Source organism: Lepus europaeus, chromosome 16 (genome assembly GCF_033115175.1).
Source record: "Lepus europaeus isolate LE1 chromosome 16, mLepTim1.pri, whole genome shotgun sequence".
NCBI classification, from domain to species: domain Eukaryota; kingdom Metazoa; phylum Chordata; class Mammalia; order Lagomorpha; family Leporidae; genus Lepus; species Lepus europaeus.
In genome coordinates, this window is record NC_084842.1 from 28,344,250 (window position 1) to 28,370,664 (window position 26,415).

General features: G+C 39.7%; 1 protein-coding gene across 4 annotated transcripts in view; it reads right to left on the reverse strand.

Annotated features, from left to right (window-relative positions):
• The window catches only part of TENM3 (teneurin transmembrane protein 3), a 657,699-nt gene that overhangs the window by 189,075 nt on the left and 442,209 nt on the right, over window positions 1-26,415 (reverse strand). For all 4 annotated transcript variants that reach the window (XM_062213567.1, XM_062213565.1, XM_062213566.1 and 1 more), the window contains one exon: window positions 6,729-6,966. In XM_062213567.1, coding sequence (XP_062069551.1) covers window positions 6,729-6,966 — 238 coding nt within the window. The remainder of the gene's footprint in view (window positions 1-6,728; window positions 6,967-26,415) is intronic.

Here is a 26,415-nt window from a genome sequence, read left to right on the forward strand (position 1 = left end):
AAAGAACCAGGACTTGAACTACTCATCCGAATGAGAAACAGGTGTCCCAAGTGAAATTTAACATGCCTGATCCCTATCTCTAAATTTTTTAACTCACAGTGTTTCTCCCCCAGGAAGTCACTGTAACTAACTTTAGGATTTAGTGACTAAGCTTACTAATAAAATATCTCCAAAGTTGCAAAATATAGCCAATTGTTCAGAAACTGAACCAAGACTGAAGCTCTTGGTAGCTGTCACCGTCTTAACCAAGTGTTTATTGCTTGAGCAGTTGTCATTTTCCACCGTAAAGTATAAATTAATCATTTTTTCTTTTAAACACATAGTATAAGAAATTTTACATATGATATTTCAATGAATCCTTATAAAATCCTTGTGCAGGATTATCCATCCCATTTTATGAAAGAGGCTAAGAATGTATGAGCACCATGGCAAAGGTTACACAGCCAGTAGGATGCTGACTGAGATTTTTAACTGACAGCCGTCTCCCAAACCAGTGCATCTTCCAGTACACCATGACCAGAAAGCAGCAACACTGTACTTGTGCAGGCTGCACCTGGAACAAGGTAGGCCCCCGCAGTAGCACCTAAAAGGGTCCAAACAGGAGGTAAGATGCTGAGAACTCACAAAGAGGGTTCTGGCAGAATCAGGGAGGTTATCAAATAGAATTTATTAAGCTTAGTTGGCTGATTGCATGTTCAAGAATTTAAGCCTACAGGCTAAGAAGAAAGTTCTGAGAGTGGTGTAACAGAAAACATGCTTTACCTGAGGTTTGAAATTAAAGGAGAAAGAAAGAAAATGGGAAAAGGTATGTCAAAGAAAAATGAAGAATTGCAGGAAAAGCTAAGTAATCATCTTAGACAGGGCATATATTAATTGGTGACAAAACCACAGTATGAGAGTCCAGAGAAAAACCTAATTTTAAAATTGAACAAAAATTAATTTCACAAAAGATAAAAAGTCAGAGAGAGCAGTAATGAATACAGATAAAACATACATGTGTACATATGTTCGAATTAGACACACATATTAAGTAAAGGGGACTGAGACGTATTTTCCCAGGCAATATTAGTGAGAGATAAAATGATTTCTAATTAAAGTCCCACAAAACAGTTGCTGAGGAACAGGCAGAGAGGTGCTTCCAAGTGAACAGGTCACGTTCAGAAGATACTGATTAAATCATAACCATTAACTATGACCAGGGTAAAGGCATAGATGACCGTCTGCTTTGATCATACTCACAGAAAAATGACTAGAAATGTGTTAGAATTATGGATTCACTTTCCTAGGGATCATGGAAATTAAGGTGATCCTATATTTCTACAGATTACTGGTTATACAAAACCAAAGATTATGAGAATACACGATATTTGCAATTTATTGAAATTACACTTTTAAAAATCACTGAAGGTCTATTACAAATGATTTTTTTTTCACAAATGATTAATGCCTATTTTGTTGGTGTTTTAACTGCTCACTCCAGTTAAACAAAGTAACACTGCTACTCTATTGTAAATCTCTTCCTCAAGCACAAATGATGCCTGAAACTTTCAGTGCATTACATAAAACAGGCACTTAACTTCTGACTGATGCAGAGACAATGCATCTGTGAAGACTTCTACTGATTCATTCCCAACATTTACCTCTTCAATGTTAACTAAAGGTTTCACCCATTGAACAGTTACTATTTAATTACTATCTGAAGAAGTCTTTTTTTTCTTTCAAGAACAAAAAATTAATGGACTTGGGGTTCCTATTTACAAAGACCCACCTTCTTTCTCTTCAGTGGCAAGAATAGAAAAAAAAACCAAGAAATTTTGTTGTGGTAAAATTAATCACGGTTTAAGTTTACGCTTGGCCTATTCAAAACATACAAATAAATTATATAAATTTATTTATGTATTAGTGTATTAGAAATTTACTTATATACACAATAAATACTTTTCTTATTATTTGGAAAAAAAAAGAGCTTTGTTCCAGTCCCAGGTGCTCTGTTTAAGATGCAGCTCGTCCATGGGGCTGGAGCTGTGGTGTAGAGGGTAAAGCTGCCGCTGAAGTGCTGGCATCCCATATGGACGCTGGTTCGAGACCTGGCTGCTCTACTTTCAATCCAGCTCTCTGCTATGGCCTGGGAAAGCAGTAGAAGATGGCCCAAGTGCTTGGGCCCCTGGACCCATGTGGGAGACCCAGAAGAAGCTCCTGGCTCCTGGCTTCAGATCGGCACAGCTCCAGCCTATGCAGCCATCTGGGGAGTGAACCAGCGGATGGAAGACCTCTCTCTCTCTGCCTCTTCTTCTCTCTCTGTGTAACTCTGACTTTCAAGTAAATAAATAAATCTTTAAAAAAAAAAAAAAAAAAGAGAGATCCAGCTCCTGCCTGGGAAGGCAGTGGAAGATGGCCCAAGTGTTTGGGCCGCTGCCACCCAAGTGGGAAACGACAGAGTTCTGGGCTCCTGGCTTCAGCTTGGCCATTTTGGCCACATGGGAAGTGAATCAGAAAATGGGAAGTGAATCAGAAGATGGAAGATCTCTCTCTTTCTCACTCTGACTTCCAAATACAGATAAATATTTTATAAAGAAATGATTTTGCTTTCATTTATCTTAATAACTATCTCTGAATCTTTATGTCAAATTTCTTATAAAGGGGCTTCTACATCAGTGTGAGAGAATGGTCTTGTAAACCCAAATTATAATGTTCATTTTTTGAGTAATGTATGATAAGATTTTATCTTTGTTTCACATTTTTATGAATATATGTTTTACACTTCAATACTTAAATCTCTTGAATAGAATTTTATTCACTTTGCTGTCTTCAATTCATGCTCCCTCTCTTTTCACCTGGGAAACTGCTCCTATGGTGCCAAAGGCACAGTGTGTAGAAGGCCACCTATACTTCTTGCAGGCAAGGTTGACTCAGACCTTGTGTTTGTATGATCTTCTTGCCTTTCCCTACCTAAAACCATTTCAAAGTGAACAGAGAGAAGAAAGGATAATAGCTTAATAAACAATACTTCTGTTTAAGTATTCTATTTTTTTTAAAAGATGTAGCAATAGATCTCATATTAAAGCAACCCAGGACATCTTGATATTTAAATTTAAAATGCACTAATAAAGAGGTAATTTAATACACAATTTCATACATTAATAATTAGCAAAACATTACTGAACTGCAAGGTAAAATCTATGGGAACATAACTAATGAACTATCAATGCCAAAGCAGACTTCATAATAAAACAAGTCTTTAATAAATCATTTATTAAATGGCTACAAATGAACCATTTTGTTAACATCTAATAGGTAACTACTGAGCTACTTAATTCACATATATAAATGAGAAATCTGCAGGCAATTAACTTTACAATTGCTGAAGGTCAGGGCTTCTCAATGGGAGCTACTGTACTATTACCTTTCAATGCTGCTGCTGTAATAGGTCAATTCTAAGCTTTGCTTCAGCTGCTCGGTATTCTTGCAGCAAGTGTTATACACACTGAAACAGCTGAAGTATAAAACAAACAAAGGACCACTTAGGCTATCAAATGCCCTAAAAGCGAATTACCTAAAATATAAGAAATAATGCGCTCAAAGAAAACGAATTGTAAGAAAAGTTGTAAGCAGGTACTTGGCTTATAGGCACTAACTTTGTAGAAAATGATAAGATAGTAAGAATATATTTACAAGCTGCAAATACTTATTTGGATCTTGATGTGACTCCAGAAGATCCAAAGCTCACTGGATGGACCACAACTACTCTATTTACTCAGTAGAAATGGAGAGTATACACTAATAGTGGTTGTTTGCAGCAGTAGCAAACGTTAAATTCATTAGAGAGAGGAAATAAACACCTTTATGAAAACAGGTAACTGCCTCATGAAAAAAATGCTTTCCAATAAATAAAAATGAAAGTTATACTGAAATGTGTAGGACAAGATAGAAAGCTTTAATGCCTTCTCCAGTGATTCACTTACTACTGAGATTTTCATGGGTTATTACAAGGCCATTTTGTAACTTATCAGTATGTGTTGAAAGGGGAAGAGACAAAAAAATCTAGAATCTCATCTACACATAAATTCATTTTATACTTTATAGCTAATAACTTTTAAATGACAGTTTCAGAAAAGTGAGAATTAGTAAAGAGAGAATATGCATAAATTTAAATAATTGCCAAGAGTGAAACCATACACTAGAGTAAAAAATAGTTAAAGGCAGACACAAGTCTGGATAAAGTTGTTAATATAGCTGAAACTGAGTCTGAGAATCATACTCAACAGGGAGTCTTAACTAAAAAAGGAAAAATCAATGATAAATAAGACTGGTTCTTCACCTCAAGAGTTCCAGCCAAGTGAGACTATTAAAGAAACCACAGTAGTACAGTGTGAAATTTTCACATCACCGCTTAGGTGGAAACACTGGGTATCTGCAAGTTGAAATACCATTTCTTTTGATCAGCAGCTCTGTTAAGATGTGAACACTGGATAGGGAGAAAGCAATGAGAAAACTATACTACAGATTAAATTTGTTAGCATGATTCATTATTGTTTGCATCTATTACTGAGATAATATCAACTGGTTGATTTTCTTCCTATGTCAATTCTTTAAACTATCGAATGTAGTTCCAGTGATGGTTCATGAATGGTTCTGCTTTGAAATGGAAGAAAATCTCAGGAACTACTCTCCTTGGGAGTAATCTCTCATATGGTCTGAATACAGAGAAAGCAGCCATAATTTCACAGATGCCTATAATAGATTATCTTCTAACTAGCCTCTTTCTTTTCTTACCCTCTCACCAACCAAACAAAAAGAGGAAAAAGAGGAATAGCAAGGACACATCTTTTTCAGAATCATTCTAAATTATTTAACACAAGACATGGCTTCATAGAACACTAACTCTCCGGAATGTTGACAGTATTTGAAGCTTTTGTGCTATACACTGCTAAAATTAAACACATTTCTGATGATTTAACATGACATATTTCATAAATATTTGTCAAAACAATTAATGTTAACTACAATGCAATTATCCATATTCAATTTGATGACTCAACTGGAAAATTACTTTTTTCCTAATAAAATTTTTCCAAATGACAATAGTGAATCAGTGTTGATTAGTTGTTCAGGGGCTGCTAATTAATTACATAGGGCAAATTTAGCTCTGTGCTAATAACCTCAGGCGGAAGAATCTGATACATGAATTTTGTCTTAAGTGAAGAGAAATCCGCTGTTTGCCTACTTTTTCTGTTCTTTCTCTTTCTAATCTCTCTCACAAGAGTGTTCAATAATACAAAATAAACAATAAAACTCAACTGCTCTTGGCTGACACTATAGATAAAAAGCTAAGAGTTCTCTGGACCCTTGTTCTTAGGTCAAAAATGAAAGAAAAGACAGAAAGATTTTTATTGTTGACAACTAACTGTGAGGCCCTCCTGCTAGCTCATCCTCAGGGCAGAACTGGTTCAGATCATACATCTAATGGCAAGAAACAGCAATTTATTCATTGTGAGACTTTTCTTCATCCAGCAGCCAATTTAAATGCTGGAGCTAGGCAGAGGCTCGAAAGGGTAGGACACTGCAGAGACACATTTTCTCAGGGGGTTCAGAGGCCTCTATTTGCAGGGTTTTCTAAGATAATGATCCTTCCCAGAACTTAATGGAAGCTTAGGGCAGTGAAGAAACAAATAACAGGAGAATAGGGAAAACTTTGCTGTAAAGTCTCTATTAATACAAGACCATTATTACTCTTTGCTTTTGCAGCTCATAGTATTAAGCGACACTGACTGTTGAACTTCAGCACAGAGGAATGCTATGTACCAGTAGACACTTAATAGTGAAATACATAAGCTTAGGATAGACTTTCTTTATCTATGCTTCAGTATGAGCAGATTACCTACCACCTGTGAGCTAGCCTATGCTATAAGCCACAAGTTAAGCACCTCACTGAAACACTCCACATACAGAGAAGAACATCAGCTGTTGAGAACCCTGGAAGACTGAGAGAAGCCTGGGGACCATCACACAGAAGTAGGGACAAAACTGCTTTGCACAGCTCTGGATTGCTAGCACTACAGTCACCATCACACAATGGAAATTTCAGTACATTGTCAGGATGAATTTCCTAAAAGAATTGCCTGAGCATGGGCGGAGTATCTTGGAAAGAATCCTGGAAGGAATGGTCCCATCTCCCTCATATTGCAAGAGATTAAAATATTCTTAACAAATGGTCGTCTGACTTGGGCTAAAGCATTATACTTGGGAGACCACTGATTTTTTGACATAAGGGACAAAATACAATCTGAGAAAGTATGGAAAATCTAACACAAGTAGAAGCTAAACACATTCACTGAATCAAGCTACATGGGACTGAGAATCCCATTTTTCACCTCCTTCCTTTTCTTCCACATTGCTGCTAAACTGTAGAAAAGTTAAAAAAAAAAAAAAACAATAGTAAGTAAAAGTTTAACTAAAGTTACTTACTCTCATTTCCCATAGGGAACAAGTTGTGTGAAAAGAATGGGAAAGTTCATTGGCTCAGCAAACTAAAAAATTATCAACAATTTGTAACTGATCTTAGAGAAGACAAAATGCGGAAGTATGGCAAATCTCTTAGTGAGAAAAGGGTTGGACACGTTTATTTTTAAATTTTAGGTATTAAAAAATTATGGTTTGTTGACTGCTGCAGAATATGCAGTCTCTGTGCAGGTACAATGATCTGAAAGCCACATCTATACAAAACTTACCTGCTTTCCAGTGGTACATTACTGCCAAGGACCCAGCTGTCCTGCAGCTGGACGGACTCGGGTGTGGTTTGCAGCTCGGCGGGCAAAGCAGCCGGCGGGGCCGGACTCTGGTTCCTTCTATTGGTCAGGGAGTTCCTATTGAGAGAAGTGATGGATGGATGGTGCTGTGCAGAGTGCTGCTTATGGGAAGGTGGCAAAGGCTGCAGGGTAGACTGGCCTTGGTTGTTTGCAGCTTGCTCTGGAAAAAAGAAAAGAAAGAAAGCTCATTATATATATTTACGTGTATGTGCATGTCTATATATAATACCAATTTCTTGGGGGTATGCTGGAGATGAATTAGAATTAAAAACTGCATATAAACCCATAAACTAATAAATTTGCATATTATTCTATTAAGCGGGTGTTCAGTGACATTCTCTAAAAGCAAGTTTACCCTTGATACACAAAGTTCTAATTAATATACAACAGATGGCAAAATTGCTTTTGGTTTTAATTTGTTTCAGTTTTTTTTTTCATCTGGTTTTATTAACACCTACAGAAAACAGCATCTGACAGCTCCCCTAATGCGCCTTTAGATTTCAGCTTTTTTTAACAAACCAACCCTGAAATTAAATGGGTAATTTCAGTAGAACACAAAGGTTTTAGAAATGCATATAATCCCTATAATTATTTAATGGAGTTTTTTTTAAAGCTTTATTTAACTGCAATAAATTATTACAAGCTAGTTGCTAAACAGCAGTAGACTACTCCAGTTTAGTGCATTTCAAATAAGGCAGATCTGCACTATGATCTACTAATAGACGCTAAGTATTCTCTAGCAGAAGGTCACTCTGTGAAGCAGATGTTGTTTCATGGATACTTAACAGACTGAAGCACATCTGATTACAACGTCAGAAGACTCATATACTTAATGAGCGTTACATCCATTAGAACACACACAGAACAGATTTTCCAATTTCACAGTAAGCAGTATATAACCACATTTTGGAGGAAGTCATAGGTGACCAGAGAAACTCATGCCACGATGTCAGTGCTGCAAATACTTAGTTCTAAACTGCAATCATACAGGATCCAGCAACTTCAAAATGTGACCACGGTACTTTGTTGTAACCACAGAAAATCCCCTAAAGCTAGTAAGCTATAAGTTAAAATTCACAAACTAATGCAACATCTGAGATCTACTATTCAATCTTAGTGCCTATATTTGGACATGTAAAATTTACAAATATTACATTCTATCAAACAGAGAGATGACTCTTTCATTTAATCCTAAATGTATTATGACCATACACACATAAGATGTCAACTTTTCACTAAATGTAGTTCAAAATGCAATATAATTTTAAAGTGATATATTAAATCATGCTATTAATACAAATGCACATATTAAAAGAGAGTAAGAGGGGCTGGCACTGTAGTATAGTGGGTAAAGCTGCTGCCTGCGATGCTGGCATCCCATATTGATGCCGGTTCAAGTCCTGGCAGCTCTACTTCCAATCAAGCTCTCTGCTTGTAGAGGCTGGCCCAAGTCCTTGGGCCCCTGCATCTGTGCAGGAAGACCCGGAGGAAGCTCCTGGCTCCTGGCTTGAGATCTGTGCAGCTCCAGCCATTGCGGCCACTTGGGGAGAGAACCAGCAGATGGAAGACCTCTCTCTCTCTGCCTCTCCTTCTCTGTGTAACGCTGATTTTTAAATAAATAAATTAAATATTTTTTAAAAGAGAGAATAGGAAACATAGAAACTATCTTTCATCTACAATGTGAACTCCAGCAGTGATTATTTAGCCAAATAACACCGCCTAACACATTAATTCCAGTTGCAAGAAACGAATACATGGTATGTAACAGTTTGAGTATATTCTATCAAGCTTCTTCACAGGGTATGATGATTAAAATAACTCCTCCCCTTTCATATGACATCAGTAATTATTGAATGTTTCTAATGGACTCTAGTGGTCATATCATATTGTTTACCAACTAATAACCTCTCTGGAAATGGGGAGGAACAGAGATAACCCTTTAGCATATGAAAATAGCTACTCCTTGTTCAGCCTCTAGTCTTGCACTAAACCATACTAGAAACTGCAGAAGACCTCTTTGGTTCACTGCTTTGTCCGTGATAAATTATGAATGCTTAAATCTCAGGTACACTGATAGAAGCTTTTGAGGAAGTGGCAATGTTGACATACAACACATGAAGGGTCTTCAAAAAGTTCACTGAAAATGCAAAATATGAAAAAACAAAAAAACTAATCATGGATTTCCCAAAGTTTCAGCACCAAGATAAAACCATTTTCTATGAAATTTTGAAGTGCCCTCAACAGTTCTAACTGTGTTAGGAGAAAGATACAGCACAAAATCCATCTAAGATTTATTATTCAGGTATCATATAATTAATTGGTGCTGTCTTCTTCAGCACCAATGTATATGATTAGAATCTAAGAATGTCTTTCAAGAAACTGCTGATAGTTAAGACACAAATTTTCAGTTACGGGGGCCTGGATGAACAGGTGCTAATGGAAGGGAACCAGAAATGGCAGAAACATTTCAAAAGTAAAAAATAACAAGACTATGCCTAAAAAGAAGTAGAAGGATGGGCCAGATGACTCTATGCTTTTAGGTATGATGCCATTAAAGAATGATTTTATATTCTATATATGTTATATAGAAGAAATTAAACAATTAGATGTTATGCTACAGAGAGGAAACAGCAGTATATTAGAAGTCAGAATAACAAATTTTTAAAAATTGATTTGAGAAGCAGAGAGAGAGAGACAGAGAGAGAGAGAGGGGGCAAGCACGCTATCTTCCATTAACTGGTTTATTCCCCAAATGCCTAGGATAGCTGGAGTTGAGTTAGGCTGCAGCCAAGAGCTAGAATTTCAGTCTGGTTCTCCAACGTGAATGGCAGAGACACAACTCCTGGAAGCACCACCTGCTGCTTCCCAGCGTGTGTCATCAGCAGGAAGCTGGAATGAGAAGCAGAGCTGGGGTTCAAACCTAGGCTCTGTTACAGGATGTGAGTGTCGCAAGTGGTCTTACCACAGCACCAAGGGCCTATCTGCAGAACACTCAATTTGAATCCTCACTCTGCTCAGCCATCACGGCAGTGAGCCTCAGATTTTTCATTTCCAATGTGGGAAATATTGCCCTGAGTGGGTCTTAGTGTAATTCTAAGGATTCAATAAAATCTACTACTCATTCATTCATTCATTCATTCATGTATTTAGCCATTCCCTCCATAAATATTTATCTAAACTTTATGGTCCAGGGATATGCTAAGGTGACTAAGTACTGTATTCATGATGAAAGAAAGCATTATGGAAATACAATTATGGAAAATTAAATGATTTTGAAGGCTCATTATCATCATCTATTTCAGGTTGATGAACTTAGAGAACTTCTCAAAACCAATGAAAAGACAACTCCTGGGAAAAATTTCTGTCTAAGGGTTCAAAATGTGTAGCTGTGGCTTTCGGTAGGTTCATTCTTTTCTTTGGCAGGTATTTATAGAGAATCTCCAAAGTATGAGACACATGCAAAGATTCATGCTCTTCTCAGTAGTCTACCCAAGCTGCTTCATCAGCGTAGTCTGTCTTCTGAAACCTCTTTTAATTTGACTATAGAGTCAAGAGGCCTACCAATAAAACAAAGCCCAATGATGAGAGTTAGGTGCAATCTAAAATGTAGTGAAATAGAAACAGTGCAGAATGAAATAGGGTAGCTGGCAAGAAATCGAAATTCTGAAGATTTCATACACAAACAAAATCTGAGGATTTAGTTAGGGGTTTGCACTAGTTCTAGACATCCGGGTTTTAGGACATAAGAAGTGGGTGGCATATGTATTTATCTACAATAATTTGAGATATTCTAATACATGAAGTCTAACAAGGTAAAATAAAATTAAATACAGCCAGAAGATTGAGTTAAAGAAAAACAAAGGTAGGGAACATTGGAAAAAAAAAAGCCAAGTTTAAGATTAGTAGACCCAATAATGCATAGTTTCATACATTTTTCTTTCAAAGGCAAAGAAAGAGATCTTCCATGCATCAGTTTATTTCTGAAATGACCACAAAAGCCAGGGCAAAGCCAGGAGCTGGGAACTCAATCTGGGTTTCCCAGATGGGAGACAGGGACCCAAGCAGCAGTAAGCTAGGATTCAGAGTGGAGCCAGGACTCAAACCAGGCACTCTGTTACAGGATGTACGCGTCTTAAGCAGCATCTTGACTGTGACAAATGCTCACCCCAATTTTATATACTTTTAAAGACGGATACAAATTTGGCTGTACTTTCCAATTCCCATTACAAAAAGCAGAACATGAGCGTTCCATGATCCAGAGTATTTTTAAAGTCAGAAAGTCTACTTAAGAAAACTGGAACTATTACTGGCATGGAGAATCCTCATGTGAAGAACAACTGAATGTCCAAGGCAATTTTTACAACCAAGGTTCAAAATGGACACAAGGAAACAAAGGACAAGGTGTGGATTTAAAGCCTATAAATGCTTAAGAACCTAACACAGAGGCCGGAGCTGTGGTATAGTGGGTAAAGCCACTGCCTGCAGCGCCAGCATCCCATATAGGCAATGGTTGGAGTCCTGGATGCTCCACTTATGATCCAGCTCCCGCCTAATGTGCCTGGGAAAGCAGCAGAAGATGGCCCAAGTGCTTGGGCCCCTACACTGCATGGGAGACCCAGAAGAAGCTCCAGGTCCCCTGTATGGGATCAGCCCAGCTCTGGCCATTGTGGCCATTTGAGGAATGAACGAGTGAATGGAAGACCCCTCTTTCTCTCTACCTCTGTCCCTGTAACTCTTTCAAATGAATAAATAAATAAATCTTAAAAAAAAAAAAAAGAATCTAACACAGGTGGGCAGGTCCATGCCAGAACACCTGCAACAGCAACTCTGGCCTTACTGCTTTAAGCTAATCCACTGAGACAAGCTTTGCACAGATGTGAGAAAAAGTTTTGGATAAAATGACTTTGAGTGACGGGACAATCAGACTCACATAGTCTTCAGGTTTAATGTTCCTGCCACAATAGTTCTGAACATGTCTTTCTCCAGAAAACTTATGGCTTCCTGGTGCCTATGAAGCATAACATGAACTCAAAAGGTAAATATTACCTCTGGTCAACAGCCCAAATACATAGTTTTGCAAACTATTCCACATGCATCATCTTCACAGCTTCTTTGTCCAGGTCAAGCTTGTTATGGCTGGGACATGCCCTACAGATTTCTACTTCGTGGCTCCTACCTGGAAATTATTTCCTCCTTTCTATATCCAACTGCTACTGACTTCCATCTCTAAGAAAGACAACACCTCTTCTGTTCCTTTCGGGTAAAATAATTTTCTCTTTTCTGAGTCTTCTCTAAGTTTTTTCTCTGTTCAGCTTTCATGGCTCTATTCAAGTTCCTTCTTTACCACATGCATACAGTTAATTTTGTAGGTCTGCGTCTCCTACTAAGATTTCTATGGGCAGGATCCAATCCAATTCACCTTTGACTCCTAAGGACCACGCAAGAATAGATATTCAATAAATGTGCTGAATGAGTGAAGATTTGTGAAAAATTCAATGAGAGCTTGTTGAAGAAGCAGAAAGTGTAGTCTGCCCACATGGCCTTTAACTGTAAGGTAATTTGCAAACATGTCATTTCACCAAGAAAATTCTTAATCCTCAAAGGCAGGAAATCACTTGAATTTCTTATTATCTTCACTAAGCACCATACTTCGAAGACTCCTAAGTTGTACTGATTGACAGATGCCATTTCTGTAACTGTGGGGTCACTTCAGTCAGACAAGGTACCATGTCATGCACCCCAGGTATTTGTTTTTAGGAACATTTTTTGGAACAGTAGCAAATGTTCTGATATTTTAAACTTATCTTTTCTAAATGTTTATATGTTTTCATTTGACTTGAAAAACAGAGAGAGGGAGAGAGACAGAGAGAATGAGCGAGTGAGCATTCGAGAGTGCATGTGGGAGATCTTCCATCTGCATGTTCTCTCGCCACATGCCCACAATGGCCAGGGCTGGGCCAGGACAAAGACAGGAGGCTGAGAACCACACCCTGATTGGCAGGGACCCCATTACTTGAGCCATCACCTGCTGCCTCTTGAGATGCTTTAGCAGGAAGCTCAACGGAAGCAGAGGAGCTGAGACTTGAACTTATACAAGATGTGGGCATCCCAAATGGGGTCTTAACCTGCTGTGTGACAATTTCTGCCCCTAGAATTCACCGTTTTAAGATGCACAAATGATAAAATACAACCTATAAGACATGAAACAATGTATTAAAATATTATTATATATTTCACCATAGTATGGTTTTCTTGTAATTTAAAGATCACAATGAGAAATGCTCCTAATTAGATATTTTGGAAAAGGTACAGGTTATGAAAAGTAAAATTCCTGGTACTGTATTTACTAGAAATGACCACTTACAATTAATGCTTTTACTCAGTTTGCTCTTGCCTTCAGGTTCCTACTGTTGATACAGTTTTTTTTTTGTTTGTTATATAGTTATTATTTTTATTTAATAAATGTGAATTTACAAAGTGCAACTTTTGTATTGTTGTGGCTCCCCCCCTCCACCTCCTTCCCTCCCGTGGCCCTACCCTCTCCCACTCCCTCTCCCATCCCGCCCTTCATCGAGTTTCATTTTCAATTACCTTCATATACTGAAGATCAACTTAGTATATACTAAGCAAGGATTTGTTGATACAGTTTTAATGAAAGCCTTACAGCTGCTGGCTTATTGTGACAAGTTAAACAACATTTATAGTGAGTATTTGTTTCAACTCACATCCTATGTTGTATTAATCATATTCATCAGGTAAATAAAAGTCTGGTTATTTTGCTGCACCTTTTGCCATCAAAGCCCTCAGCTCCTCAATAGTGTCACTGAAGGGTGTCAGTTCTCAAGGTAAACCCATTAGCGCAAGTTAATAACCTGCACGGAGGGATGCACTTAAGAAGGTGTGTTGACCGCTAGACCATGGAAGGGCGAGGAACGACGGAAGCTCATGGGTAACAGGGTAGCTTCCACTTTAAGCAGCTTACAGATTCCCAGTTTCACATAAAAGGAAGGCACATGAACAGAGCTCTGCACGGGGAAGAGCAGAAACTTCGGATAGCTTGTCCTGGATGGCAGCTCGGCTACATGAATCCGGGAACGGAAAGGCGCCACAGGGACAAATGACAGCAAATAGGGGATATTTATTTTGCATGGGGTATTTTCTGGAATAAGCTGCGGAATCGCTCTGAGCCTCATTTATTTTATGGTGCTTATTTAAAGGTTCTAAGAGACACTGTGCCTAACGGAACAGTCGGTGTGAAACGGCAACGGTTATTCGGGTAGGGAAGAAAAACACCCTCCAGGGCAGAACATCCGAGGAAAGACAAAGTAATTGCAGAGGCTGGTTGCCAACTAACACCATCATCACAAGAAATAAGCAAACACAATCACATATGGGCACGATTTGGGTTTTTTTTTTTTTTTAAATTTTTGACAGGCAGAGTGGACAGTGAGAGAGAGACAGAGAGAAAGGTCTTCCTTTGCCGTTGGTTCACCCTCCAATGGCCGCCGCGGTAGCGCGCTGCGGCCGGCGCACCGCGCTGATCCGATGGCAGGAGCCAGGTGCTTCTCCTGGTCTCCCATGGGGTGCAGGGCCCAAGCACTTGGGCCATCCTCCACTGCACTCCCTGGCCACAGCAGAGAGCTGGCCTGGAAGAGGGGCAACTGGGACAGGATCAGTGCCCCGACCGGGACTAGAACCTGGTGTGCCGGCGCCGCTAGGCGGAGGATTAGCCTAGTGAGCCAGCGCTGGCCCACAATTTGCTTTTAACAGTTAAGAAATCTACAATTAGATGAGGTGGGTGTTTGGTGCCCTGGTTAAGTCACTGCCTAGGATGCTCGCATCTGATATCCAGAGTCCCTGGGTTCAAGCCTCAGCTCCAATTCTCAACCCAGTTTTCTGCTCATGCATGTGGTAAGAGGCAGGAGTTACTGAGGTAACTGAGCACCTGTCACTTATGTGAGAGATCCAGATGGAGTTATGGGCTCCTGACTTCAGCCTGGCCCAGCCCCAGTTGTTGGGGCATTTGGGGAGTGGACCACTGGATGGAAGATCTCCCTCTGTGTATCTTTCTCTCTCTGCCTTTCAAAAAAATAATTAATTAAAAATAAATCTGCAATTTGATTCATAGGAATCAAAAATAAATGAATCTCTTGCCAGTTCTCACAGAAGAAGGGATTTGATTTCATTTGTAGTCATGAAGTTAGGTTCAATGACTTCATGACTTTTTCCCAACTTGCATGACCACAGAATGTCAAGGCACAGAGGGGAGGGGAGGGGAGGGAAGGGGAGAGCAGAGAAGAGCCGAGAAGAGAAGAGAGAAGAAAAACATCTGGCATTTGAACATATCCGGGTTTCTTTGCTGGTTAGCATTTTGTTTCTTTAAATTAAAAGCTACTACCGGCAGCTCCCAGACTGCTGTGTGCGAGGCAGTTCCAGCTCCTCCATGACTTGCAGCTTTGGGCTGCAGCCTTTGGGGAGCAGAGTGGAAATGGACTTTCAAACAAGAAAGCTGGGAGAGAAAATAACACCTGCTGGGGATGGAAACACCTCTGAGTGTGTCTGTGTGGATGTGTGTGTGTGCTCTATTCATGTGGAAGAAGTGAAGGCTGAGTGTGAGATGAGCGGAGAGGAGGAGCGTTGGTCTGGCACTTGCTTTGAGCAGGTGTGCACAGTGGGAAAAGGTGTCCCCACACTGCTGCACCTGCTATGCCCTACCCACTTCCATCACTGCCCTGTCCCCCTCTTTCTTCCCTGGGTTTCAGTTGTGAACTGGCTGCAAAGGTCCCCAGTTCAGAAGGGCGATAAAACCTAGAGGCTGATGGCTGTGCTGCTGCAGAGTAAGTGCAGTTTGCGTACAGTCTGCTGCCAAAAGACAAGTGGAAGGGTGGGAGGGGGGGCGAGAGGGGGAGAAAAAGGCAGAACAGAAAAAACTTAATTTTCAAAACTGCTGGAGAATCCTGAGAAGCACATGATGCAAATACCTACGAGGGGTGCATTCACTGTGCATGGCTTACTGGCCCTGGGATACTAATGATGGCAAGCTGAGCAAAGAAACAAGCTCCGATCTTACCCTTTTAAGAGTCTGCAATATGATACACAGACCATGTTAAACTAGACAAACTGCTAAGAAGACCCAAGCTTGGTTACTGGTGCTTAGCAAAAGGCAGGATGAAAGCTTTTGTTTCTGCATCCTGGTAGTATTCCTTCCCCTCCACTCCCAAGCTGGGTCTTTTTGTAAAATAAAACAGCTTTGTTTATTTGAAAGAGTTACAAGGGGGTGGGGAGGGTATTGATTGACCTTCCATCCGCTGGTTCATTCCCCAAATGGCCGCAACAGCTGGAGCTGAGCTGATCTGAAGCCAGGAGCAAGCAGCTTCGTCTAGGTCTCCCACTTGGGTGCAGGGACCCAAGGACTTGGGCCATCCTGTGCTGCTTTCCCAGGTGCATTAGCAAGGAGCTGGATTGAAAGTGGAGCAGCTGGGACTCAAACCCCTGGCACCCATATGAGATGCCTGCGCTGGAGGCTGGAGCTTTAACCCACTGTGCCACCGCGCCAGGCCGCTCTGCTGGATGCTTACCTACTCCTCCTACCTTCAACCAAATTGAAGTTTTCTTTAAAATTGACCTCTTCCTTTGTACAAGTTACCAAAACAAAACAAACAAGAGGATTTCCAAACAACCATGAGGAAAAAAATGGAATTAAAAGATAAATTTATTTTGGTGCAAGAGAATTTTTGAAATCCAGGCACAGATTTTCCAAAATGAGCATTCTAGCACAAATGTTTTGAAGGTCCTCTCATACAAAAAATTTTTTTTGTTTTTCTATATTTCATTTCCATATTATTTTAAACTAGTGACCAGAACTTCAAGTTCATCTTCCAAGCGCACAAGGACCAAATCACCATTAGCCTTTTGATTTTCAAACTCCCAATTTAATTCTTGGTTTAGCTTCATTTTTCTGGTCCATTATCAACTAATACTGTGACCTTAAAGAAATTGCTTTCCCTTGATTTTCTAATGAAAATTTAAGTAATAACACTTTGCTCCTTTGGAAAGATATCAGGAGCTATGAGGAAGAGGGTATTATAAATTTAAAATTTTCATGACACTCTGCACAGAAAAATCTCAAATATATTTCAGATACTTAATAGTCATTACTACCATTTAAAAAATTGCATAGCAAGAACTTTCCATCCAGATAAATGGGGAAAACCTGAATTAAGGGTACATGTGTTGATAGGCAAACCACAAACCCAGAAGAGCTCATGTAAGTATTAAAACAAAAACTGATACACAGGGGGCTTTTTTTCTACTTTGCTTTTCCATCCCCCAGCCCCAGATAGTATGTTAGTAAGATCACCACCTAAAATAGTACAATGGAAATTGGAAAAGAAAGACTTCACCTTACTCTGAAAACCACTTTCACAGAAGCCTGGTTCTTTGGATCATTATTTTATCTGGAATCTTTCACAAGCCAAGGGTTTGAAAGGGAATTGTCCACTTACTTATTTTTTTATTTATATTTTAAAGATTGATTTATTTGAAAGTCAGAATTTGAAGGATGGAGAGAGAGAGAGAGAGAGAGAGAGTGAGCGCGCGCGGGCGAGAGAAAGAGAATCTTTCATCTGCTAGTTTACTCCCCAAATGGCCTCAACAGCCAGGGCTGGGCAAGGCAGAAGCCAGGAGCCAGGAGATTCTTCCAGGTCTCCCATATGGGTGCAAGGGCTCAAGCACTTGGGCCATCTGCTGCTGCTTTTGCCATCAGCAAGGAGCTGGATCGTAAGTGGAGCAGCCAGGAGATGAACTGGTACCCATATGGGATGCTGATGTCACAGGCCCCACGTTGTCCACTTAAATACATCTGTAAGCCCTTGGTTAAAATACAGCATTGTGTAAAAATCCTGACTACCACAAATTTTCTGTCAGACAGTTGCTTACAAATTAAATGAAAACTAAAAATGTGCTTTAAAAATCATAAGGTGCTACAGGACTGATGCTGTGGCATAGTAGGCTGAACCTCCACCTGTAGCACCTGCATCCCATTAAGGGTGCTGGTTCGAGTCCCAGATACTCCACTTCCAATCCAGCTCTCTGCTATGGCCTGGGAAAGCAGTGGAAGACGGCCCCAAAGCTTGGGCCCCTACAACCACGTGGGAGAACCTGAAGAAGCTTCTGGCTCCTGGCTTCGGATTCACCCAGCTCTGGCCGCTGTGGCCATTTGGGGAGAGAACCAGCAGATGGAAGACCTTTCTCTCTATCTCTCTCCCTATCTGTAACTCTATCTCTCAAACAAATAAATCTCAAAAAAAAAAATCATAAGATACAGTATTAGTGAACAATGTTTTTATTACCATCACTGGACAACTGATTATAAGGCTATTTACATAAAACATTTGAGTGTGAAGAACATCAGAGATAAATACGAGGTAAAAGAAAGTCATGTGCTCACCAGAAGCTATTACATCAGTGAGTGCAAATGAACTAATTTAGCATACGTTTTAGGTTGGTGAGAATTTGGTTTTGTTTCTTTTAGGGTCATTCTTTGAACTGAAGATTAGAAAAATTAAACACAATGAGTTTTTTTAATCTTCGCATTCTCATTTTTCCTTTGTGAGTCCATCACGCCTTCTATTCCAGGCACTGTGGCAACCTATATTCCCTGCCAAGTCCCTTGCTACAACATCCAGCACTGTGGGTAAAATATAGTAAACGCCTTTTTGATGAACTGATTTAGTATATCTATGGTGTGTCTACTACTGACCAGGCTCTTTTCTAGGCTTTGAGATCTATGAATGAATAAAACAGCCAACAGTTTCATCTCAGCACTGAAATACACTTTAGGTTAATATAACTAAATTGGGAAGAAGAGATGAGCCAAAACAGAGCAGAGAGAAAAATGTTCAGAGCATACACACTGACACCGTAGCTACTCTGGAGAGGTTGCCAGTCTCTATAAGCTTTTAGTGCACAAGGAGGAGACAAGATACACTGCCTCAATTGTATCTGAGACCCCAGTCTGAACCCAGGAAGAGCTACTCCCTCAGTAAAAGAGTAGACTTCAGTCTTGTCATTGCAAAGGCATCAATAGGGAATCTTGCTGTGTTGACTTGAGTTCTGTACGGGGAAGAAAACAACTCTGGAAATTTTAACTGCTGGCCTGCACTTCCCTGGGGTATGGGGTTGAAGCTATTACCATCAACATAGTTCTGGAACCCTAAGACAAAAAATTAACATTAAAACTATTCCTGCCCAGCTGTGCTCCTGCCTGGGGCACCCAGCAGAAACAAATTCAACACTTTTGAAAAAGCATATGCTTTCAGTCCAAATCACCAAGGACTTTCACAGATAAAACCCTGCTTTCTGTGAGTTGAGTCTAAAAATTACAAAAGTGGAGAGGAAGTAATTTGCCTTGAGCTAAAGTTTATAGAAAAAAACAAATGGGAGGAATTATCTCCCCAAAACTCCAGATAGTATAACCATCAGATAAAAACATTAAGCCATCGCTTACAATGTCAGGTTCCCGTATTGGGGTGTCGGTTCAAGTCCTACCTTTTCCATTTCTGATCCAGCTCCTTGCTAATGCTCCTGGGAAAGCCTCAGAGGAAGTGCAGGTGCTTAGGCCACTGTCTAAGTATGCCTTTGGCCTGGCCCAGCCCTGGCTGTTGTGGCCATGTGGGAAGTGAAACAACAGATGGAAGACCTTTTGCCCTTCCTTTCTCTCTGTAACTCTGCCTTTCAAATAAATAAATATCTAAAAAACAAAGTTCAAGGACTTAAAATAAATTAAAATCATAAGAATTAGACAGTAAAGGCTGGCACCGTGGCTTAACAGGCTAATCCTCCACCTTGCGGCGCCGGCACACCGGGTTCTAGTCCCGGTTAGGGCGCCGGATTCTATCCCGGTTGCCCCTCTTCCAGGCCAGCTCTCTGCTATGGCCCAGGAAGGCAGTGGAGGATGGCCCAGGTACTTGGGCCCTGCACCCGCATGGGAGACCAGGAGAAGCACCTGGCTCCTGGCTTCGGATCAGTGAGATGTGCCGGCCGCAGCGGCCTTTGGAGGGTGAACCAACGGCAAAAAGGAAGACCTTTCTCTCTGTCTTTCTCTCACTATCCACTCTGCCTGTCAAAAAAAAAAAAAAAAAAAAAAAGAATTAGTAAGAAAAAAGAAGTAGATTTGAAAGGACAAAAGTAGAACATCTGTAAGTGGAAAACATGCAGTCACTGAAGTTAAAAATCGCATCAAATAGTTTAAAAAAAATCATAGAGGGGCCAGCGCCGCGGCTCAATAGGCTAATACTCCGCCAGTGGCACTGGCACCCCAGGTTCTAGTCCCGGTCGGGGCGCTGGATTCTGTCCCGGTTGCCTCTCTTTCAGGCCAGCTCTCTGCTATGGCCTGGGAGTGCAGTGGAGGATGGCTCAAGTGCTTGGGCCCTGCACCTGCATGGGACACCAGGAGAAGCACCTGGCTCCTAGCTTCGGATTAGCGCGGTGCGCCGGCCGCAGCGGCCATTGGGGGGTGAACCAACGACAAAAGGAAGACCTTTCTCTCTGTCTCTCTCTCACTGTCCACTCTGCCTGTCAAAAAAAAAAAAAAAATCATAGATAGGGGCCAGCACTGTGGTACAGCAGGTAGAGCTGCCACCTGTAAAACTGGCATCCAACATGGATGCCGTTCAATTCCCAGCTGCTCCACTTCCCATATAGCTCCCTACTAATGGCCTGGGAAAGCAGGGGAGGATGGCCCAAGTGTTGGAGCCCCTGCCACTATGTAGAGACCCATATGAAAGTTCTGGTCCCTGGCTTTGGCCTGGTCCAGCCCTGGTGATTGTGGCCATTTGGGGAGTGAATCAGTAGACGGAGGATCTTTCTCTCTTGCTCTCGCTCTTGCTCTCTTTCCCATTCTGTCTGTAGCTCTTTCAAATCAATAAAAACAAAAATAAAACAAAAACAGAGAGAGCACCAGAGAATTAGAAAACAGACCTGAGAAAATCACTTATGTGTGAGATGAAAAGGGAGAATGAGAGGGATCAGTGTACACCTGTGAGAGTTCTGGGAGGCAGGAATGGAGCTTGGGAGCTAAGCTCTGCAGAGTTTCCAAGAGCATCCTTATGCGGTTCAATTTCACAGAACGTGTTCTTCCTCACCTCTTCGTCATTACACAGAAATCAAATTGCCTGTTATTTTGTTTTTGTTTCTGGGTAACAGCATCTTTGGGTCATCTTTCATTTAAAAGGCAACTTCTCTTGAACAGCAATAACTCCTGTTTGAAGATATTCTGGTTTCTATAAGATATCTTCAAAAAGTTCATGGAAAATGCATGTACTAAAAATATACAAGGCTTTCAAAAATATTTTTGCACTGATATAAAATTTTCTTTAAATTCCACTTTTCCACAAACTTTTTGAAATGCCCACATTTGGTTGCTGCTCAAAAGTATGCAGTTAATTTAAATGTCAAGCACTGTGAACTCGTTCTGTGGGTGGAAACAAGTGTCAAAGGCCATCAGAGCAGTTTTTTTTTTTTTTTTTTTGGCCAGGCAGAGTTAGTGAGAGAGAGACACAGAGAGAGTTATAGACAGTGAGAGATAGACAGACAGAAAGGTCTTCCTTCCATTGGTTCACTCCCTTAATGGCCGCCATGGCTGGCACTGCGCCGATCCGAAGCCAGAAGACGGGTCTCTGGCTCCCATGAGGGTGCAGGGACCCAAGCACTTGTGCCATCCTCCACTACCCTCCCGGGCCACAGCAGAGAGCTGGACTGGAACAGGAGCAACCGGGACTAGTACCCGGTGCCCCAACGGGGACTAGAACCCAGGGTGTTGGTGCCGCAGGCGGAGGATTAGCCAAGTGAGCCACAGCGCCAGCCCATCCGAGCAGTTCTTTTCATTGCATAATTCACACCGATGCCACACATGATTCTCTTTGAAATTCTTACTTTTGCAGAATTTCTAACTGAAACATACATATAAATATGCATATTATACACACACGGAAAACAAGATGAAAATACCTATAAAATGTCTCAGTGTGGGGCTGATGTTGTGGCATAGGAGGTAAAGCCACCCCTAGCGCCAGCATGCCATATGGGAGTAAGTTCAAGTCCCAGCTGCTCCACTTATGATCCAGCTCCCTGCTAATGCCCTTGGAAAGCAGAAGATGGCCAAAGTCCTTTGGCCCCTGCACCCATATGGGAGACCTGGCTCCTGGCTTCAGATCAGCTCAGCTCCAGCTGTTATATCCATTTGGGGAATGAACCAGCAGATGGAAGATCGATTTCTCTCTCTCTCTCTCTCTAACTCTGCCTTTCAAATAAATAAATCTCTAAAAAAAAAAAAAAGTCTCAGTGAATGTTTCCAGAGATTCTTCTACCCAATTTAAAAATATTTACCTTAGTGAGAAAGCAAAAAGGAAGAAGCTGTCCCAATCTTGACAATAAATAAGCACTATACAATCAATAAAACAATCCTCTCTCCTTATTACATAATGAAAGCTAGATTTTAGCATAATTAAATTTTATTGGCCTTCAAATGGAGTAATGGCATGATAGCAATACTGTAATATGGACAATAAGGAGAGCAGGTGGGAAGGCAATTAAAAGATATATTTCTATGTGACAAGTGGCTTTTAAAGAAAAAGAAAAGTAAATCAAGGATTCCCAACAATGCATAATCTGCTAGGCTTTTCAGATAAGATCGTATTTATCACAAAGAGCATGTCTGGTATTGAAGAAAGAGTTCTAGAACATGAAACTGGAGAAAGACTTGAGCACTTGCTCTAAGGAACTACATTTAAATAACTAAGTTCTGTCCTCGGTTAAAAAAAAGTGGGAGGACACCTGGATGGAAGTCACACAACAAATTCTGAAGTTTTTGTTTTAAAATTATCTTTCCTTTAGATAATACATAATAAAACCTTAAAACACATACTTATGTTATAAATATAAAAAACTTAAGGTAATTAAAAGCCCCATCTTGTCTTCGTTGTAAACATAAAATATTTAAGGGACATATAGTTAAAAATCACTTTACTTCAGATGCAAATGTTTATGAAGCCTTATCGAATTAAGGCATGTCATCTTATTTTAAATTTCTCTATATTACAACTGTTAACTCCTTAAAGTAGTACATGTAATGAAATTAAGGTACATTTAATAAAAATCACTTTGTATCAAATTTCCTTTTTTTAGATTTCAATATTAAAATTAAACGCACAGTATGAAAAACATACTATGTAAAAACAACTGTCGAGGGGCCAGTGCTGTGATGCTGGCATTCCATACGGCCACCAGTTCTAGTTCTGGCTGTTCCACTTCCAATCCAGCTCCCTGCTAATGTGTCTGGGAAAGCAGTAGAAGGTGGCCCAAGTGCTTGAGCCCCTGCACCTGCATGAGAGACCTGGATGAAGCTGTTGGCTCCAGGCTTCAGCCTGGCCCAGCCTGAACCAGTGGATGGAAGCTCTCACTGTCTCTCTCCCTCTCTCTGTAACTCTGACTTTCAAGTAAACAAAGAAGTGAATGTTAAAAAAAAAAAATCAAAACACTGATTTGTCTTATAAAAGTTACAATGACAATTACAGTACATTATAAAAATTAATTTTAGAAAAAGAGACCCAATGTACTACATTTGTCTCACTGACTTTTTATTTCTTAAATACTCCAGCAACTACAAGAAAAACAAATGATCAGAGAAAATATGGCATGCACCTCAAAACCTTGCTGATCTTGTTTCCCTCAACTTTGTCATTAGTTTCCCTAGTCACCAGTGTTATCTGCAGTTTATTGAGTCCATACTATCCATTAATGTTTTACACTGAAACAGAATCAATGTTTTCAAGTTTCCTTGTAATCATATTATGGCCTCTAGGCAGAGCTCTGTTATCACAAACATTAAACATGTGGATGCCACAAACTTCAATGGAACCGACTGTATCCCTTCTGTTTCTGGCATGTGCAATGAGGGCAATCTATTAAATGGAAACCATGCAATGACGTTCTGTGGTTACAAAGCACAGAGTCACAGTTTAAGCCAACACAAGCCTACTTGCAGAATTCCTTTCTCTGTCAATAATTCTGGGATCTTTTTTTTTTTTAAATTAAATGTTATAAAATCATTTTATAACTTTTTTGGTACATTAAAAGCCTCTTCCCCATTATACAAAATATTATGTATTCCTCTGCCAGGATGGCACAATGAAAAAAAAAGCTAAATTTCAGAGATATTATGAAGAACAATATCCAAACAAGAACGTGTATAAGATGGTGTTCCACAAACTGCAAGAACTATAGAAAAGCGGGGTAACATTATTGTTTGGGAGATAAATGACCTGTGTGCCTTTTAAACAGCAGTATGTATGACTTACTGTCGGGAGAAGCCTATGTCTGTCTTTAGGCTGCTTACTGCTACTAGAAACCTTCCTATCAAGAGATTCAAATAGAAGCAAACAACTAAGCTCTTCCTTTGCAGATCTTCTGATCTCTCATCTCCTGCATGTGTGAAGAGTTCAGTGCCAGCTGATTACAATTTCCCAAGTAGGAGGTAAATGAACAGTTGGCTTACAGTGAGAAGATTTCAGGAGATGTGCAGCACTCCCATACAGTACGGTATGACAGAGTCCACTGTTAGTCTCCACTCAGGCTTCCCTAACAGAGCACCACAGGCTGAGGGGCTTCTGTAACACAGACTCCCTTTCTCGGCGTTCTGGAGGCAGGAAGACCCGGAGCAAGGTTCTGGGTGTCTGGTGAAGGCTCTCTTCCCAGCTGGCAGATGCTGCCTTCTTGTCGCGGGCTCTCACTGCAGGGTGGGAGGTGGTGGAGGCCTGGGCAGGGGAACTCTCTGGTATCTCTTCTTCTGGGGTGCTAAGCCTGTAAGATCAGGGCTATCCCTGTATATTTCGTCTCATTTCACCTTTATTTCTTCCTTAGAGACTCCATCTCCAACACTTTGTCCATAATATCTGAGTTCAAGCTTCCTGTTCCTGTCCAAAATTTATTAACTGTTTAAATCAATTTTTTATCTAAATTCTCCAATTTCTCACCTGCAAAATGAGGTAATAACTATTCCTATATGGAACTGTTTGGAGGAATAAAAGGGATAACATATATTAACATTTTTATACATTATGAAGCACTGTTTTAACCTAGGGTCTTAATTTTCAGGCTTTTCCCATTTATTCAAATGAACTAATAAAAGTGTTTTCCTTTTTTTTTTTTTTTTTAAGGGAAAGGATGTGTTAATATGTTCATTAGATAATCTTTCTACAAAGAGGTTGATAAAAACATTCTATTTTCAGGTCCAAATTTATAAAGGCAAATATACACCTATTTACATTTTTAAAAATCTCTTAATTATTTAGTAACATAATGCATCACTAGCATAAAATTTGCTTCAATTCTATATAGCAAACTCATACTTTAAATACTGAATATGTACTTCTTGCAGATACAGCAACACACTAGAAAACGACGCTCCCACCAAAACGTGAAAATGTAAAGATGAATAAAACAACTTCATGTTTTATGGCATTTACTTCAAAAATCTGATTAAGATAAATGTCTTTAGCTCATAATTCTTCAATGTCACGTTGTCATAGTTCCCATCAGCAAGATGTTTTAAAGGCTTTCGATTAATATTGCATGCCAGAACTGAAATTACATCCTTTGTCGTTTAGTTCTTAATGGTGCAAGTGATATCTATCAAGTAGTGTTTTATGAAGCGTGTATGATTTTTATTGCAGGCTGTTTGCACAAATCTTTTCACGTTTCAGAAAGACTGCTTAGGGTTTACAATAAATACACTCTTTGGTTGAAAACCATGATAATTCTTAAAACCAAAGGGAAACTTGTATTATTCTAATTTATTTATCAGCTAGAGAATCATCTACTTGAATCTGCTGCATTCCATTTGCACATAGCCTCGAATATATTTGGTTTAACCCAAATATTTCAGATAATCATATACAGGTAAAATACATGCCCAATATACGTAGCTCACCAAGATTTCATCAGTAAGCATGAACATTATCAGGGGTTATGCTGCAAAAGTGTAGGCTGTATTTTAAAAGCAGAATTCCTAATTCACTTTAAGAGGAATCTAGTATTCTAATATTAATTTCAAAAATTCTGAACCTCAAACACTTCAAACAAGATATTTTCATATATTAAAACTCAGAATCAGAAGAGAATCTTACATATAAGGGAGATACAAATGAAAAAAAAAGCCACTTCTTGTATTTGATATTTTTTTCTTTACTTTGAACATAAACCAATGTATTTAGGTCCTGGTTCTATCACTAATGTATTCTACTCTTCTAGTCTTGGTTTCTTTTATCTATTATAGTAAGGAGATAGATTATGATTTCTAAAGGTCTTTTTTTTTCACAGTTTTTTTTTTTTTTAATCCTGTAATTCTAGATTGCTTAAAAAAAAAAAAAAGGAAAAAAAAAAAAAAACCATACACACATTTTAAAGCTCCGGTTGCTAATTACAAGTCTCAAATCCTGTCAAGTTTTATCAGTTCGTATTTGATGAAATAGGAATCTAGTCAAGATAAAATAACTGATCAAAAACATTATAAAGGACAATGGCAAGAGGCTTATTCTGGCATGTGTCTCCC